General features: G+C 55.3%; 1 protein-coding gene across 2 annotated transcripts in view; it reads left to right on the plus strand.

Moving 5' to 3' along the window:
• LOC140410418 (interferon-induced, double-stranded RNA-activated protein kinase-like) overlaps window positions 1-19,607 on the plus strand; it is a 179,348-nt gene that overhangs the window by 116,407 nt on the left and 43,334 nt on the right. The window contains exons 12-13 of one of the 2 annotated variants that reach the window (XM_072498487.1): window positions 13,333-13,361; window positions 19,081-19,138. The exons of the other annotated variant lie outside the window; for it this stretch is intronic. Of the exons in view, the coding sequence (XP_072354588.1) occupies window positions 13,333-13,361; window positions 19,081-19,138 (87 nt within the window). The remainder of the gene's footprint in view (window positions 1-13,332; window positions 13,362-19,080; window positions 19,139-19,607) is intronic. 2 annotated transcript variants of the gene reach the window in all.

Below are 19,607 nucleotides of genomic sequence, written 5' to 3' on the forward strand. Positions count from 1 at the left end.
CTCAGGATATAATAATAATCTTTATTAGTGTCACAAGTAGGCTTACATTAACATCGCAATAATGTTACTGTGAAAATCCCCGAGCCGCCACATTCCAGCGCCTGCTCGGGTACTCAGAGGGAGAATTCAGAATGTCCAATTCATCTAACAAGCACATCTTTCTGGACTTGTGGGAGGAAACCGGAGCGCCCGGAGGAAACCCACACAGACACGGGGAGAACATGCAGACTCCGCACAGATCAACTATAATAGATTTCTCAACCAACATCATTAAAACAGATGAACTCATCATTTATTTAATTGCAGTTTATGAGACCTCGTACACAAATTGGATTATGACTGATACACCCTCAATTATGACACGAGAGAGTGTGCTCGTAAAACGAAGGCTTTAATAAACAGAGAACTTCGCCAGCCGGAGAGATGAGTGCTCACTGAGTGCCGCCCACAGGACGTCACCTTATATCCGGCCCCTGGGAGGTGGATCCGGAGGCGGAGTCCCCCGGGGTTCAAAACCCGTTCTTAAAGGGACATTACATGCATGATCTTAAAGGCACATTACCCATTCATCACATTCACCCCCTGTTTCAGAAAAACACAGAGTCCGTCGGGGTGAAGTGGGATTACATGTCCATTCTCTTTGGAGGCCTGATCGTCCTTGTCGACTTTCTCAGCTCGGGCGGTGGTGCGGCGGACACGGATGTCTTCGATGAGGGTACATCCGGGAGCACGCTGGTCGGAGCTTTTGTGCGGTGCGGGGTTAGGGGGTTGGGGAGTAGGGAGGGTAGCTCGGGGTGGTGGTGACATCGCCAGCATGGAGGAAGGAGGAGGAGGTGCGAGGGTGGGGGGGGGTTGCGACAGGCGGTGTGGGGGTGCAAGGGGGAACATTGGCGAGGGGGGGGAGCGTCAGGGGAACCTGCGGGCGCCAGATCCCGCAGGGAAACCGTATCTTGCCGTCCGTCCGAGTGCGCGACGTAGGCGTACTGGGGGTTTGCATGTAGCAGCCGGACCCTCTTGACCAGAGGGTCCGTCTTATGACTCCTCACATGCCTCCAGAGAAGGACAGGTCCCGGAGTCATCAGCCAAGGTGGAAGCGAGACCCCGGAGGTGGACTTCCTGGGGAAGACGAACAAGCGATTGTGAGGGGTCTCGTTCATGGCCTTGCAGAGGAGCGACCTGATGGAGTGGAGGGCATCGGGTAGGACCTCCTGCCAGCGGATGGTTGGGAGACTTCTCGACCTTAGGGTCAAAAGCAACAGTCCAAACTGTTGCGTTCTCCCTCTCCACCTGCCCGTTTCCCCGCGGGTTGTAGCTGGTCGTTCTGCTCAAGGCGATGCCCTTGCTGAGCAGGTACCGACGCAGCTCATCGCTCATGAACGATGTACCCCAGTCACTGTGGATATAAGCGGGGAAACTGAACAGGGTGAAGATACTGTGCAGTGCCTTTATAACGGTGGCCGAGGTCATGTCGGGGCAGGGGACAGCGAATGGGAAGCAGGAGAACTCGTCGATGATGGTTAAAAAATAAGTATTGCGGTTGGTGGACGAGAGGGGCCCTTTGAAGTCCATACTTAGTCGCTCAAAGGGCCCAGAGGCCTTTACCAGGCGAGCTTTGCCTGGTCGATAGAAGTGCGGTTTGCACTCCGCGCAGATTTGGCAAGCCTTGGTCATGGCCCTGACCTCCTCGGTGGAGTAAGGTAGGTTGCGGGACTTAAGAAAATGGGCGAGCCGGGTAACCCCCGGGTGACAGAGGTAATTGTGGATAGCCCGCAGGCGATCCTCCTGCGCGTTGGCGCACCTGCCGCGGGACAGGACATCTGGGGGCTCGTTGAGCTCCCCTGGACGATACTTAATATCGTACGTGTAGGTGGAGAGCTCGATTCTCCACCTCAAGATCTTCTCATTTTTGATCTTGCCCCGCTGCGCGTTATCATACATGAAGGCGACCGACCATTGGTCAGTGACGAGGGTGAACCTTCTACCTAGGTAGTGCCTCCAGTGCCGCATGGCCTCCACAATAGCTTGCGCCTCCTTCTCGACTGCAGAGTGCTGGATCTCGGAGGCGTTGAGGGTTCGGGAAAAGAATGCTACTGGCCTGCCTGCCTGGTTGAGGATAGCAGCCAGGGCGATGACTGACGCATCGCTCTCGACCTGAAAAGGGATGGTTTCGTCCACCGCGTGCATAGCGGCCTTAATGATGTCGGCCTTGATACGGCTGAAGGCCGACCGGGCCTCAGCCGTGAGGGGAAAAATCGTGGCCTTTATGAGTGGGCGGGCTTTGTCCGCGTATTTGGGGACCCACTGGGCATAATAGGAGAAAAGCCCCAAGCACCGTTTAAGGGCCTTGAGACTATGGTGTAGGGAGAGTTCCTTGAGGGGGCACATGCGGTCGGGGACGGGCCCTAGGACCCCGTAATCCACGACGTAGCCGAGGATGGCTAGTCGGGTTGTGTGGAAAACACATTTTTCTTTCTTGTAGGTCAGGTTGAGGGCCAGGGCGGTCTGGAGGAACTTTTCAAGGTTTGCGTCATGGTCCTGCTGATCATGGCCGCAGCTGGTGACATTGTCCAAATACGGGTAAGTAGTCCGCAGCCCGTACTGGTCCACCATTTGGTCCATCGTACTCTGGAAGATTGAGACCCCATTAGTAAAGCCGAAGGGGACCCTAAGGAAGTGAAAAAGCCGGCTGGCTGCTTCAAAGCAGTATAGAAGCGGTCTTCCGGGTGGATAGGGAGCTGGTGGTAGGCAGATTTCAGGTCGACAGTGGAGAATACCCGGTATTGCGCGATCCGATTTACCATCTCTGTTATGCGGGGGAGGGGGTACGCATCGAGCTGCGTGAAGCGGTTTATGGTCTGGCTGTAATCCATGACCATCCGTTTCTTTTCCCCGGACCGGACTACCACCACTTGTGCCCTCCAGAGGCTGTTGCTAGCCTCGATGACCACCTCTTTCAGTAAACGCTGGACCTCTGACATGATGAAAGTCATATCTTGGGCACTGTACCGCCGGCTCCTGGTGGCAACGGGCTCACAGTCGGGAGTGAGGTTCGCGAATAGTGAGGGGGGTGCAACTTTCAGTGTTGCGAGGCTGCATACCGTGAGGGGAGGGGGCAAGGGTCCACTGAACTTCAGGGTCAGGCTTCGGTGGCTACATTGGAAATCCAGGCCGAGCAGCAGGGGGGGCGCAGAGGTGAGGGAGGATGTACAGCTTAAAACGGGCGTATTCGGCGCCCTGGATCACGAGATTCGCAATACAGTACCCCTTGATTTGGACCGAATGGGACGCAGAGGCGAGGGCGATGGTTTGGGATACAGGGAGCAGCGCCTTACCGTTTCTGGGTGCACAAAACTCTCCGTGCTCCCAGAGTTGAAAAGGCAGGAAGTGTCGCGCCCGTTTATCTGGACGAGCATCATGGAGTTCCGCAGGTGCTTTGGCTGCGTCTAGTCGAGGGTGATTGCTCCCAGCTGTGGGTAGTCTGAGTCTTCTGCCGAGTCGGAGTCACAAAATGGCCGCCCCCGTCCGTCGCACGTGTCAGGTTTAGAAGATGGCCGACCCCATGACTCGCACGAGGCCAATGACGTGTTAGAAAGGGGCATGTCCAGCTGGCGCGCAGCCGCGTTGCGGGGCCTGCGGGCCTGTGAGCTCGATTTCCGGCCCTGTTGGGCTTTTTGTTTCTGGGCTTTGGGCCTGGTCAGGCAGACCCTCGCGAAATGCCCCTTTCCGCAGTCGCTACAGGTCACGGAACGGGCTGGGCAGGGCTGTCATGGATGCTGGCCCTGCCCACAGAAAAAACACGGTGTGCCCCCGGTCTGGGCGGGTCGCCGCGCGGCGCAGGCCCGTGCCGAGGTTCTGGTAGGCCACCTCCAGAGAGGTGGCAAGTGTCACCGTTTCCTGCAGATCTTTTGCCCTGTTTTCCAGGAGTCGCTGCCTAATATAGTTCGATCGGATTCCAGATTCATAGGCGTCGCGGCTGTGTAGGTTCATGTGGACCTCCGCGGTCACATCTTGATGGTTACAGTTTCTAGCGAGCATGGTGAGCTTTTCCAAGTACTCGTCCAGCGATTCCCCTGAGCGCTGCCGGCGAGTAGAGAGCAGATGCCGTGCATGTACCTCATTGATGGGTTTTACGAAACGCTTCCTCAGAATCTCGATCGCCGCGCTGTAGTCGGCCGCCTTCTCGATCAGGCCGGAGATTCTGTGGCTCACCCAGACGTGGAGTAGGCGCAGCTTGCGAGGCTCGGCGACGGGGACTGACGAGGAGTCCAGGTAGGCCTCAAAACACCGGAGCCAGTGTTCAAAGATTTCTTTGACTTCCAGCGTACGTGTGTCGAGGTCGAGTTTTTCTGGCTTGAGACTGCTATCCATCCTATCGTAATCTGTTTATTAAATTGATATATCCGTGTCTCAATTATGACACGAGAGAGTGTACTCGTAAAACGAAGGCTTTAATAAACAGAGAACTTCGCCAGCCGGAGAGATGAGTGCTCACTGAGCGCCGCCCACAGGACGTCACCTTATATCCGGCCCCTGGGAGGTGGATCCGGAGGCGGAGTCCTCTGGGGTTCCAAACCAAGTCTTAAAGGGACATTACATGCATGATCTTAAAGGCACATTACCCATTCATCACAATGACGTTCAGAAGTGCTTCACTGACTGCAAAGTGCTTTGGGCCATTCTTAGACTGCGAACCGCAGTTTGAAATGCCTTTTTCCTCTATTTGTGAACTTAAGGCACTGCCCAGGATACCCCAAACACGCCCAGTGACCAGGGTGAAAGGAAGGACCTGCTTCTCATCTGGTGTGTGTCTCCCCCCCCCCCCCCCCCCTCCCAACACACACACACTCAATCATCAGAACCATGGAAATTCAAACTGATACACTTTGGATATTAAGCTGCTGATGCAACAGAATCCTGCCAACCTCTTGATATATCAGCATGGATTTGGAAAAGACATTTAAGGTGCTTGACTAATGTCAGTGAATTTTTTCATAAAGTAACAGGGAAGGTTGATGAAAGGAATTAAATGGATGTTGACTACATGCATTTTAAGAATGCATTTGTTAAATACGGCGTAAAAGGCCAGCCACCAAAATTGAAGTTCAGGTAATGGGAGAGCCAGTGTCACTGTTTGAATGCTTTGCCTGACTTTGTTGTGATGCTGAAAATCTAGTGACTTTTCGACGACTTGTTAGAAGCATAGTGTGATTTCTGTGTATGTATTGTTTGATGTTGTCATTGATGTTCCTGTTTTTAATACTGTGCCTGAATGCTTTGCACTGGACAGAAATAAAGATAAATCATTTTTTAAAAATTGGCTTGTGAACAGTGAACAGTGAGTCATGGTAAATGGTTCTTCAGACTGGAGGATAATAGACTGTGGTGTTCCCCATGGATCAGTGGTTTTGTGACTTAGGTGAATAACTTAGATATTGGAACCTGGGGCGTCATTCTCCGACCCCCCGCTGGGTCGGAGAATCGCCGGGGGCTGCCGTGAATCCCGCCCCCGCTGGTTGCCGAAGTCTCCGGCACCGGAGATTCGGCGGGGGTGGGAATCGCGCCGCGCCGATTGGCGGGCCCCCCCGTGCGATTCTCCGGCCCGGATGGGCCGAAGTCCCGCTGCTAAAATGCCTGTCCCGCCGGCGTAAATTAAACCACCTACCTTACCGGCAGGACAAGGCGGCGCGGGCGGGCTCCGGGCTCCTGGGGGGGGGGGGGGCGCGGGGCAATCTGGCCCCGGGGGGTGCCCCCACGGTGGCCTGGCCCGCGATCGGGGCCCACCGATCCGCGGGAGGGCCTGTGCCGTGGGGGGACTCTTTCCCTTCCGCCTCCGCCACGGTCTCCACCATGGCGGAGGCAGAACAGACTCCCTCCACTGCGCATGCGTGGGAAGCTGTCAGCGGCTGCTGACGCTCCCGCGCATGCGCCGCCCCGAGATGTCATTTCCGCGCCAGCTGGCGGGGCACGAAAGGCCTTTTCCGCCAGCTGGCGGGGCGGAAATTTGTCCGGTGCCGACCTAGCCCCTCAAGGTTGGGGCTCGGCCCCCAAAGATGCGGAGCATTCCGCACCTTTGGCGCGGCGCGATGCCCGACTGATTTGCACCATTTTGGGTGCCAGTCGGCGGACATCGCGCCGTTTCCGGAGAATTTCGCCCATGGAGTAGATATTTCAAAATTTGGCTGCCAATTGACTGCAACAGGACATGTTTGGCCAGCAGAGTGGACAAATGGCATTTGAATACAGAGAAGGAAGATATTCATGTGGGCAGGAGGGAGACAGCATCGACTGAATGGCAGATGTTTAAAGAGAGAGCAGGAACAGAGGGAGCTGGGGGTGCCTGGATTTTCAAGGTGGCAGGATTCATTGAGAGAATGTTGGAGCTTGGTCTTCATATGTAGAGGCATTGAGTAGAAAATAGGGAAGTTATGCTGAACCTTTATTAAGCTCTGGTTAGGCCACAAGGAGAATATTATGTCCAATTCTGGTCACCACACTTCAGGAAAGATGTAAGAGTCCTTGAGAGAGTGCGGAGGAGATTTACCAGAATACCTTGAGGAATAGAGGATTTTCATTCCAAGGTTAGGTTGGAAATGAAGGCGATTGTTTCCGGGTGCGGCTATGCAGAGCTAGGTCGCATATTCGGCAGCTCCCGCTTGGAACGGACTTTTGGGCTCTTTTACAGGGCCCCCACGGCATTTGTTTGACATTTCCCGGTGTGGGAAGAAGACTGCAGCATTCCCCTGACAGTGTCCCCCAGGAATGTTGTGTCTTTTGGCTGCCAGACCCAGCAGAAACAGTAAAGGATTTGGCTTGAGCTGCAGGTTTAGACAAGGGCCTCTTCCAGCATGCAGGCGGGGGAAGGGCAAGCTTAAAGCTGCAATCTGACTTGACTCTATCAAAGGTGAATTCTAGCAGCAGAGGGAACAACTGTGAAAGGATCTACCAGGGCCATTGAAGAAGCAGGGACGAGGCTTCTGGTGGCGGCCATGGAGGAATAGGTCGCGCATTCGGCAGCTCCCGTCTGGAACTGACTCTCAGACCTTTTTCAGGAGTTTCCATAGACTTCTTAAACGGACCAGAAGTGTAACGGCCAAAGGAGCGGCACTGGAGCAACGGGAGAAGCGAGGGAAAGAAAACAAAATGGCGGTGGCCAGGGACAAAGGGGAGCTGCAGGCGTTCATCAAGCGCTGCTTCGAGGAGCAGCGCGAGGAGATGCGCAAGGAGATGGTGGCGCCTATGCTTTCGGCAATTGAAGGACTCGGGATCACCCATAAGGTCCACGAAGCTAAGATCCAGGAGGTACAGAAAAGAGTCAGTCAGAACGAGGACGAGCTCGTGGGCCTGGCGGTGAGAGTGGAGCAGAACGAGGCGCTACACAAGAGGTGGGCGGGAAGACTCGAAGACCTGGAGAACAGGCCGAGGAGAAAGAATCTGCGAATCCTGGGTCTCCCTGAGGGAGTGGAGGGGGCTGATGCCGGGGCATACGCGAGCACGATGCTTGAGGCGATGATGGGCACGAAGACCCCTTCGAGGCCGCTGGAGTTGGACGGGGCACATCGGGTGCTGGCGAAGAAGCCCCAGGCAAATGAGCCGCCAAGGGCGATGGTGGTGAGGTTCCACCGGTTCACGGACAGAGAGTGGGTCCTGAGATGGGCCAAGAAGGAGCGGAGCAGTAAGTGGGACAATGCAGAGATCCGAATATACCCGGACTGGAGCACGGAGGTTGCAAAGCGGAGAGCGGGTTTCAACCGGGCCAAAGCGGCGTTGTACCGGAAAGAAGTGAAATTCGGAATGCTGCAGCCAGCGCGACTGGGTCACATACAAGGGCCAACACTATTACTTTGAAACGCCTGAAGAGGCGTGGACCTTTGTACAAGCCGAAAAGTTGGACTCTAACTGAGGGTTTGTGAGGGTGGGGGGGATGTTTTGGGGTTTGATGTGTGATGGTTGTTGTATATAGTGGGTCAATCACGCGCAGGAAATGTTACATGGGCTTGGGGAGAGAGACAAGGCCGCGACAGGAGCTGCGCCAGAGGGGGCGGAGCGGGCTTTAGAAAGCGCGGGGTGTTTTCCCGCGCACGGGAAGAAAGGCGGGAAGGGGAACGAAGGAATGCATATGGATTGGGAGAGTCCCACGCGTGGAGGTCAATGGGACGGCGGGGAAGCCGGGGTCAGCAGGCGTCAGCTGACTTACGGGAGTGACATGGGGGGAACCAAAAAAGCTAGACAGGGGTCTAGCGCGGGGGGGGGGGAAGAGTGGGGAAAGGGGGGGGGGAAAAAGGGTTGCTGCTGCACTGGCCGAAAGGGAATGGGACACAGAAGAGGTGGTCGGGACGGGGATCCCCCCTCTGTCGGACTGGAGGGTGAGGGAGGCGTGGACACGGGACTGGCCCAGAAAAGGAGATGGCTAGTCGGCGGGGTGTGGGGGGGGTGAGAGCCCCTCCAATCCGGCTGATAACGTGGAACGTGAGGGGCCTGAATGGGCCGGTGAAGAGGGCTTGAGTGTTCGCGCACTTGAAAGGACTGAAGGCGGACGTGGCCATGCTCCAAGAGACACACCTGAAGGTGGCGGACCAGGTCAGGCTAAGAAAGGGATGGGTAGGACAGGTATTCCACTCGGGACTGGACGCGAAGAATAGAGGGGTGGCAATATTGGTTGGAAAGCGGGTGTCATTTGAGGCCAAGACTATTGTAGCGGACAATGGAGGGCGATATGTAATGGTGAGCGGTAGGCTGCAAGGGATGTGGGTGGTGTTGGTAAACGTATACGCCCTGAACTGGGATGATGCAGGATTCATGAAGCGCATGTTGGGGCTCATTCCGGACCTGGAGATAGGAGGCCTGATAATGGGAGGGGACTTCAATACAGTGTTGGATCCAGCACTAGACCGCTCCAAATCAAGGACTGGAAAGAGGCCGGCAGCGGCCAAGGTACTTAGGGGGTTTATGGATCAGATGGGGGGAGTGGACCAATGGCGGTTTGCAAGGCCGCAGGCCAGGGAATTTTCTTTCTTCTCCGATGTACACAAAGCCTACTCCCGGATAGATTTCTTTGTTCTGGGCAGGGCGCTCATCCCGAGGGTGGAGGGGGACGGAGTATTCGGCTATAGCCGTTTCGGACCATGCCCCACACTGGGTGGAACTGGAGCTGGGAGAGGAGAGGGACCAACGCCCGTTGTGGCAGCTGGATGTGGGACTGCTGGCGGACGAGGTGGTGTGTGGGAAGGTGAGGGGGTGTATCGAAAGGTACTTAAAGGCCAACGACAACGGGGAGGTGCGGGTGGGGGTGGTATGGGAGGCATTGAAGGCGGTGATCAGGGGAGAGCTAATTTCCATTAGGGCTCATAGGGAGAAGACAGAGGGTATGGAAAGGGAGAGGTTAGTGGGGGAGATTTTGAAAGTGGACAGGAGATACGCAGAGGCCCCGGAGGAAAGATTACTTGGGGAAAGACGACGGCTCCAGACGGAGTTTGACCTGTTGACCACAGGGAAGGCGGAGGCACAGTGGAGGAAAGCGCAGGAGGCGACCTACGAGTATGGGGAAAAGGCTAGTCGGATGCTGGCACACCAGCTCCGTAAGAGGATGGCAGCGAGGGAAATAGGGGGAGTCAAAGATGGAAGGGGAGCCACGGTTCGGAGTGCGACGAAAATAAAGAGGTATTCAAGGCCTTTTATGAAGAGCTGTACAGATCCCAGCCCCCAGCGGGGGAAGAGGGGATGAGACGATTCCTAGATCAGCTGAGATTCCCGAGGGTGGAGGAGCAAGAGGTGGCTGGTTTGGGGGCACCAATTGGGTTGGAGGAGTTGAGCAAGGGTTTGGGGAGCATGCAGGCGGGGAAGGCCCCGGGACCGGACAGATTCCCGGTGGAGTTCTACAGGAAGTACGCAGACCTGTTGGCCCCGCTACTGGTGAGGACCTTTAATGAGGCAAGAGAGGAGGGGACCCTGCCCCCGACAATGTCGGTAGCGACAATTTCTTTGATCCTAAAGCGGGACAAGGACCCACTGCAATGTGGATCGTACAGGCCGATCTCGCTCCTCAATGTGGATGCAAAGTTGCTGGCAAAAGTGCTGGCCACGAGGATCGAGGACTGTGTCCCGGGGGTAATCCACGGGGACCAGACGGGATTTGTAAAGGGCAGGCAACTAAACACCAATGTGCGGCAGCTCTTAAACGTGATAATGATGCCATCGGAGGAGGGAGAGGTGGAGATAGTGGCAGCTATGGACGCGGAGAAGGCCTTTGACCGAGTAGAGTGGGAGTACCTCTGGGAGGTGCTGCGCAGGTTTGGGTTCGGGGTAGGGTTTATCAATTGGGTTAAGCTCCTTTACAGAGCCTCGATGGCAAGTGTAGTGACGAACCGGCGGAGGTCGGAGTACTTTCGACTGTACCGAGGGACGAGGCAGGGGTGCCCCCTGTCCCCCCTGTTGTTCGCATTAGTGATCGAACCATTGGCCATGTCATTGAGGGTGTCTAATAAATGGAAGGGGGTGGTCCGAGGGGGAGAAGAGAATCGGGTGTCGCTGTATGCGGATGACCTGTTGCTGTACGTGGCGGATCCAATGGAGGGGATGGTGGAGGTCATGCTGACTCTGAGGGAGTTTGGGGAGTTTTCAGGCTATAAGCTCAATGTAGGGAAGAGTGAGCTCTTTGTATTACAGGCGGGGGACCAAGAAAGAGGGATAGGGGACCTACCGCTGAGGAGGGCGGAGGGGAGCTTTAGGTATCTGGGGATCCAGATAGCCAGGAGTTGGGGGACCCTACATAAACTGAATCTGACGAGGTTGGTGGAGCAAATGGAGGAGGATTTCTAAAGATGGGACATGTTACCGCTCTCGCTGGCGGGTAGAGTGCAGTCGGTCAAAATGGTGGTCCTTCCGAGGTTTCTGTTTGTGTTTCAGTGCCTTCCCATCGTGATCACTAAGGCCTTTTTTAAGAGAGTAGGCAGAAGTATTATGGGGTTTGTGTGGGCGAATAAGACCCCGAGAGTAAGGAGAGGGTTCCTGGAACGCAGTAGGGACCGAGGAGGGTTGGCGCTGCCAAACCTGGGGAGCTACTAGTGGGCAGCAAATGTGGCGATGATCCGCAAGTGGGTTATGGAGGGAGAGGGGGCGGCATGGACGAGGATGGAGATGGCGTCCTGTAAAGGAACGAGCCTGGGGGCGTTGGTGACGGCACCGCTGCCGCTCTCGCCGACAAAGTATACCACGAGCCCGGTGGTGGCGGCAACGATAAGGATCTGGGGCCAGTGGAGACGGCACCGGGGTGCAATGGGAGCATCGGTGTGGTCCCCGATCAGGGGTAACCACCGGTTTGTCCCGGGGAAGATGGACGGGGGGTTCCAGAGCTGGCATCGGGCGGGGATTGGAAGAATGGGGGACCTGTTCATCGACGGGACGTTTGCGAGCCTAGGGGCACTGGAGGAGAAGTTCGAGTTACCCCCGGGAAATGCCTTTAGATATATGCAGATGAGGGCTTTTGTGAGGCGACAGGTGAGGGAACTCCCGTTGCTCCCGGCACAAGAAGTTCAAGATAGGGTGATCTCGGGTGTATGGGTCGGGGAGGGCAAGGTGTCGGAAATACACAGGAGTTGAAAGAAGAGGGGGAAGCGCTGGTAGAAGAGTTGAAGGGTAAATGGGAGGAGGAGCTGGGGGAGGAGATCGAGAAAGGTCTGTGGGCTGATGCCCTAGGTAGGGTTAATTCCTCCTCCTCGTGTGCCACGCTCAGCCTGATACAATTTAAGGTGGTCCACAGAGCACACTTGACGGGGGCGAGGCTGAGTAGGTTCTTTGGGGTAGAGGACAGATGTGGAAGGTGCTCAGGGAGCCCGGCGAACCATGTCCATATGTTTTGGTCATGCCCGGCACTGGAGGGGTTCTGGAGAGGAGTGGCGGGAGCAATATCTCAGGTGGTGAAAGTCTGGGTCAAGCCAAGCTGGGGGCTAGCAATATTTGGAGTAGTGGACGAACCGGGAGTGCAGGAGGCGAAGGAGGCCGGCATTCTGGCCTTTGCGTCCCTAGTAGCCCGGCGAAGGATCTTGCTAATGTGGAAGGAGACGAAGCCCCCCAGCTTGGAGGCCTGGATAAATGATATGGCTGGGTTCATAAAGTTGGAGAGGATTAAGTTCGCCTTGAGAGGGTCTGCGCAGGGGTTTTACAGGCGGTGGCAACCGTTCCTAGACTATCTCGCGGAGCGTTAGAGGAAGGTCGGTCAGCAGCAGCAGCAACCTTGGGGTGGGGGGGGGGATGGGACGTCCTGGGAGTGGGGGGGAGAAGGGGGACTGCCTGGGAGGGTGGATGAGCAAGAGATATCATGAAGGGTTGGGAAAACTGGCACGTACGGGTGAGGGCCAGTGTACAAAGCTGTGTAAATATATCATTTTGCCATGTCTATATCTTGCTCTGCGCGATTTCTCGTTTTTTTTTGTCACGGGGTGGGGGGGGTTATTGTTCGTCAGGGAGAAGAATTGTGTTAAAAAACTTTAATAAATATTTTTTTTTTTAAAAAAAGGAAATTAAGGTGATTGAGGAGAGATTTGATAGAGGTGTACAAGATTATCTCAGACTAGGAAAAACCATTCCTATTCGCTGAGAGTGCACGGAGTAGGATCATAGAATAACAATAGAATTCCTACAGCATAGAAAGGGGCCATTTAGCCCATCGAGTCTGCACTAGCCCTCTGAAAGAGCACCCCACCCAGGCCCACGCTCCGCCCCATCCCTGTAACCCCACCTAACCTACACATCTTTAGACACAGGGGCAACTTCGCACAGCCAATCCACCTAACCTGTACATCTTTGGACTCTGGAGGAAACTCACACAGGCATGGGAAGAAACTGAAAACTCCACATAGATAGTCACCCAAGGCTGGAATTGAACTCAGATCCCAGGCGCTGTGAGGCAGCAGTGCTAACCACCGTGCCACCGCAAGTAGAGGACACAGATTGAAGATTTTGGGCAAGAATTATCGCAGGAATGTGGTAGATCCATTTTATTCAGTGAATGATTATGAGCTGGAACTCACTGCCCATGAGAGTTAGGCAAGAGACCATGAATGATTTCAGGAGGAAACTGGCTGAGCGTTTGGGGGAAATACACTTGCAGAGCTACTGAGGCGGGGGCAGGGATTGGACTGATTCGATTGATTCTCAGAGAGGCCAACATGGATTTGATGGACTGAATGGCCTCGATGTGTGCCGTTATGGCTGTATGACTATGACGATTATCACAGAGTGCTATGGCTGTGGAACCTTTTGGTTAGCGGGTGTTGGCTTTTAACTTTTATATTACCCTCTATTTGGAATTAATTGTAATTTATTTTTGTATTGTAGGAAACTATGGGCGGAGCTAAATCTAAACGGTACGACTTTTTGTCACCCTAGTTTATATCCTGCTTGTGATTTTGCTGTATTTTGAGGTGTTTACACAATGGCTCATGGTGTCAGCTGTGACACAGTGGTAGCCCTCTTTTTAAAAAAAAATATGTTTATTAAGAATTTTTAAACAAAATTTTCAACCATACAAACAAACCCCCCCCCCCCCCCGGTAACAAAAAGAAAAGAAAACTCGCATAGCAAGAGATAAACATGGCAAATCAATATGATACAGAACTTTGTACATTTGATTCCTCCCGTACATATCAGTTTTCCCGATCATTTATGTATTTTCTTGCTCAGATGCCCCCCAGAAAAAGAAACCCCCCCCCCCCCCGGGTTGCTGCTGCTGTCGACCGAACTTCATCTAACGCTCCGCGAGATAGTCTAGGAACGGTTGCCACCGCCTGGAGAACCCCTGCACAGACCCTCTCAGGGCAAACTTTATCCTTTCCAACCTGAGAAACCCTGCCATATCATTTATCCAGGCTTCCACACTGGGGGGCTTCGCATCTTTCCACACTAACAAGATCCTTCGCCGGGCTACCACGGACGCAAAGGCCAGAATACCGGCCTCTCTAGCCTCCTGCACTCCCGGCTCGTCCGCTACTCCAAATAATGCTAGCCCCCAGCTTGGCTTGACCCGGACTTTCACCACCTTAGATACTGTTCTCATAACTCCCCTCCAGAACCCATCCAGTGCCGGGCACGACCAAAACATATGGGCATGGTTCGCCGGGCTTCCTGAGCACCTCCCACATCTGTCCTCCACCCCAAAGAACCTAATCAGCCTCGCCCCCGTCATATGCGCTCTGTGAACAACCTTAAATTGTATCAGGCTAAGCCTGGCACACGAGGAAGAGGAATTAACCCTACTTAGGGCATCAGCCCATAGCCCCTCCTCAATTTCCTCCCCCAGCTCCTCTTCCCATTTACCCTTCAGCTCCTCTACCAAAGCCTCCCCCTCTTCTTTCATCTCCTGTTATATCGCCGACACCTTGCCCTCTCCGACCCATACGCCCAAAATCACCCTTTCTTGAATCCCCTGTGCCGGGAGCAGCGGGAATTCCCTCACCTGCCGCCTCACAAACGCCCTCACTTGCATGTACCTGAAGGCGTTTCCCAGGGGTAGCCCAAACTTCTCCTCCAGCGCCCCTAAGCTCGCAAACGTCCTATCGATGAACAGGTCCCCCATTCTTCTAATCCCTGCCCGATGCCAGCTCTGAAACCCCCCGTCCATCCTTCCTGGGACAAACCGATGGTTATCTCTGATCGGGGACCACACCGAGGCTCCCATCGCACCCCTGTGCCGTCTCCACTGCCCCCACCGGACTCGTGGTGTACTCGTTGCCGCCACCACCGGACTCGTGGTGTACCTTGTCGGCAAGAGCGGCAGCGGTGCCGTCACCAGCGCCCCCAGGCTCGTTCCTTTGCAGGACGCCATCTCCAACCTCTTCCATGCCGCCCCCTCTCCCTCCATCACCCACTTACGGATCACATTGGCTGCCCAGTAGTAGTCACCCAGATTCGGCAACGCCAGCCCTCCTCTATCTCTACTACGCTCCAGGAACCCCCTCCTTACCCTCGGGGTCTTGCTCGCCCACACAAAACCCATAATGCTCGTGCCTACCCTCTTAAAAAAGGCCTTGGTGACCATAATTGGAAGGCATTGGAACACAAAACGAAACCTCGGGAGGACCACCATTTTAATCGACTGTACCCTGTCCGCTAGCGAGAGTGGCAACATGTCCCACTGTTTTAAGTCCTCCTCCATCTGCTCCACCAGCCGCGTCAAGTTAAGTTTGTGCAGGGCCCCCCAGCTCCTAGCTACCTGGATCCCCAAGTATCGAAAGCTCCTTTCCGCCCTCCTCAACGGTAGGCCGTCTATCCCTCTTCCCTGATCCCCCGGATGCACCGCAAAGAGCTCACTCTTCCCTACATTGAGCTTGTAGCCTGAGAAGACCCCAAACTCCCTTAGGATCTGCATGACCTCCACCATCCCCTCCACTGGGTCCGCCACATACAGCAACAGGTCATCTGCGTACAGCGACACTCGATGCTCCTCTCCCCCTCGAACCACCCCCCTCCATTTCCTGGACTGCCTTAATGCCATGGCCAAAGGTTCAATTGCTAATGCAAACAACAGGGGGGACAGGGGGCACCCCTGCCTCGTCCCTCGATACAGCCGAAAATACTCCGACCTCTGCCGATTCGTAACCACACTCGCCGCCGGGGCTCTATATAGGAGCTTAACCCAACTGATAAACCCCTCCCCAAACCCAAACCTCCGCAGCACTTCCCAGAGATACTCCCACTCCACTTGGTCAAAGGCCTTCTCCGCATCCATAGTTGCCACTATCTCTGCCTCTCCCTCCACCGATGGCATCTTTATCACGTTTAGGAGCCTTCGCACATTGGTATTTAGCTGCCTGTCCTTTACAAATCCCGTCTGGTCCTCGTGAATCACCCCCGGGACACAGTCCTCAATCCTCGTAGCCAACATTTTTGCCAGCAACTTACCATCTACATTGAGGAGCGAAATCGGCCTATACGACTCGCATTGCAGTGGGTCCTTATCCCGCGTCAGGATCAAAGAGATCGTCGTCTCCGACATTGTCGGGGGCAGGGTCCACCCCCTCCCTTGCCTCATTGAAAGTCCTTACCAGCAACGGGGCTAACAGGTCTACATACTTCCTATAGAACTCCACCGGGAACCCATCTGGTCCCGGGGCCTTCCCTGCCTGCATGCTCCCCAGTCCTTTAACCAGCTCCTCCACCCCAATTGGCGTCCCGAAACAAGCCACCTCCTGCTCCTCCACCCTCGGGAACCTCAGTTGGTCCAAGAATCGTCGCATCCCCTCTTTTACCCCTGGGGGCTGGGACTTATACAGCTCCTCGTAGAAGGCCTTGAATGCCTCATTCACTTTCACCGCACTCCGCACCGTAGTTCCCCTTCCATCCTTGACTCCACCTATTTCCCTCGCTGCCATCCTCCTTCGGAGCTGATGTGCCAGCATCCGGCTTGCCTTCTCCCCATACTCATACATCACCCCCTGTGCCTTCCTCCACTGTGCCTCTGCCTTCCCTGTGGTCAACAGGTCGAACTCCATGTGGAGACTTCGTCTCTCCCTGAGTAGTCCCTCATCAGGGGCCTCTGCATATCTCCTGGCCACCCTTAAAATCTCCCCCACTAACCCCTCCCTTTCCCTGCCCTCTCTCTTCTCCCTGTGAGCTCTGATGGAGATTAGCTCTCCCCTGACCACCGCCTTCAGCGCCTCCCATACTACTCCCACCTTCACCTCCCTGTTGTCGTTGGCCTCCAGATACCTTTCGATGCACCCCCGCACCCTCCCGCACCCTTCCTCGTCTGCCAGCAGTCCCACATCCAACCACCACAGCGGGCGTTGATCCCTCTCCTCCCCCAGCTCCAGCTCCACCCAATGCGGGGCATGGTCTGAAATGGCTATGGCCGAATACTACGTTCCCTCCACTTTCGGGATCAATGCCCTGCCCAGAACAAAAAAATCTATCCGGGAGTAGGCCTTGTGTACAAGGGAGAAAAAAGAAAATTCTCTGGCCAAAGGCCTGGCAAATCTCCACGGATCTACTCCCCCCATCTGATCCATAAACCCCCTGAGCACCTTGGCTGCAGCCGGCCTCTTTCCAGTCCTAGATCTGGAGCGATCCAGTGCTGGGTCCAACACCGTGTTGAAATCCCCACCCATTATCAAGCTTCCTACCTCCAAGTCCGGAATACGCCCCAACGTCCGTTTCATGAATCCAGCATCGTCCCAATTCGGGGCGTATACATTTACCAATACCACCCCTGTCCCCTGCAACCTACCGCTCACCATCACGTAGCCCTCTTAACTGTTAGTCAGTCGATCAGATGTTCAAGCCTCATTTCCAGATGCTTGAGCAAGTAATCTAGACTGAAACTCCCTGTGCCTTGCTGCGCAGGTGCTGCATTGCATGAGGTGCCACCTTCCTGGTGAGATGTGAAACCAACGTACCGTCTGCCCCCTCAGGTGGGTGTAAAAGAAGCCATGGCCACTATTTTGAAGAAGTGCAGCTGACTCCTCCCTGCTGTCTTGATCAATATTTATTACTCAGATAACGGGCGAAATTCTCCGACCGCCCGCCGCTAAAATGCCTGTCCCGCTGGCGTAAATTAAACCACCTACCTTACCGGCGGGACAAGGCGGCGCAGGCGGGCTCTGGGACCCTGGGGGGGGCGCGGGGCGATCTGGCCCCGGGGGGTGCCCCCACGGTGGCCTGGCCCGCGATCGGGACCCACCGATCCGTAGGCGGGCCTGTGCCGTGGGGGCACTCTTTCCCTTCCGCCTCCGCCACGGTCTCCACCATGGCGGAGGCGGAAGAGACTCCCTCCACTGCGCATGCGCGGGAATGCTGTCAGCGGCCGCTGACGCTCCTGCGCATGCGCCGCCCGGAGATGTCATTTCTGCGCATGCGCTGCCCGGAGATGTAATTTCCGCACCAGCTGGCGGGGCACCAAAGGCCTTTTCCGCCAGCTGGCGAGGCGGAAATTCGTCCGGCGCCGGCCTAGCCCCTTTGGGGCGGCGCGATGCCCGTCTGATTTGCGCCGTTTTGGGCGCCAGTCGGTGGACATCGCGCCGTTTCCGGAGAATTTCGCCCAACATCTCAAACACATAATCTGACTATTATCACTTTACTGTTTGTGGGGGCTAGTTGTGTACAAATTGGCTGCCCACTTCCTACGTCACGGCAGTGACTAAACTCCATAAATACTTCATCGGCTGTCTGGTTCTTTGGGGTTCTGAGGTTATGAAGAGTAAAGTCCCAATCTATCTTTCTGATATCTTTGAAAGATCATGGCCGGGATTCTCCGACCCAGCGCCGGGTCGGAGAATCCCCGGGGCGACGTGAGAATCGCGCCCCAATGCCGGCTTCCCCATTCTCCGGTGCCGATTCTCGGGCGCCCGCGGGATTCCCGCCACGCCGATCGGGGGCTGTTGACAGTGCCCGCCCCCCCCCCCCCTCGGTCGATTCTCCGGACCCGACGGGCCAAGTGTCCGATGAGTTGGCCGAGTCCCGTTGGCGTGGGTTACTCAGGTCCCACACGGCGGGTCCTGGAAGGTGAGTCTGCGGAGGCTGTCCTGGAGGAGGGGTGGGGGGATCCGACCCGGTTGGGGGGGGGGGGGGGGGGGGGGGCGGGGCCACGGTGGCCTGGCCCACGATCGGGGCCTACCGATTGGCGGGCGGGCTGGTTCCGTGGGGGCCTATTTTACTCCACGCCGGGCCCCTGTAGGGCTCCGCCATATTGCCCAGGGGCCGGCGCGGAGAAGGGAACCCCCGCGCATGCGTGAACCCGGCCGGCCGTTCCGCCCTGGCTGGAGCTGAGGGGACCACTCCGGCATCAACCTAGCCCCCTAGGAAGGGGAGCATTCCCCATTATCGGGGACCGTTGATGCCGGAGTGGTTGGTGCGGTTTTCACTCCGGCGTGGGGACAAAGCCCCATTATTGGAGAATCCTGTCCATGATCTTTACAAAGCGAGCGATTGTGCTCACTGACTTTAATCTAACAGGTGTTTTCTTAATTACATCTTTTTTTGAGTTCGGAGCTCTTTTCCAGCTGTTGCTGATTGATGTTTGGTTGTTGTGAAAGCCAGAAATACCATATTCTATTCAGAGTGATTGATTGTCGTTTCTTTTTGTAACATTAGGCGATTAGCTCCAACCTTTAAAACAATGGACTCAGAAAGTGGTTTTACATCTTCTCAGGTACAGTCACTTATTCGTCAATATTGTAGAGCAAGCGTTGGAAGCATCACTGTTTGTACAATGTTCGGTACATTGCTGCTTTCTTCATTCATATAATGACTATAATGACTGCACAGGAATATAAGACTAAGGAGCAGACGTAGGCCATTCAGCCCTTCGAGCCTGCTCCAGCATTTGATAAGATCATGGCTGATTCTGGTTGCGGTCTCAGCTCCACTTTCCCACCTTCCCCTTATATCCCATGACTCCCTTTGTCTATCAATCTGTCTAACTCAGTGACCCAGCCTCCAATGCTTTCTGGGGAGAGAATTACACCAACTAACCATCCTCTGTGTGGCACCGAGGCCAAAATGACCGCAGTGGAGAGCCTGGAGGACGATGTCAGCACCATTAGTGGTGGTGTCCAAGACATTGCTCTGTCAGTGACGGCATGGCTGAGCACCTCGAGAGCATCTCTGAGGCTTTGGGG

Source organism: Scyliorhinus torazame, chromosome 4 (assembly GCF_047496885.1).
Source record: "Scyliorhinus torazame isolate Kashiwa2021f chromosome 4, sScyTor2.1, whole genome shotgun sequence".
NCBI classification, from domain to species: domain Eukaryota; kingdom Metazoa; phylum Chordata; class Chondrichthyes; order Carcharhiniformes; family Scyliorhinidae; genus Scyliorhinus; species Scyliorhinus torazame.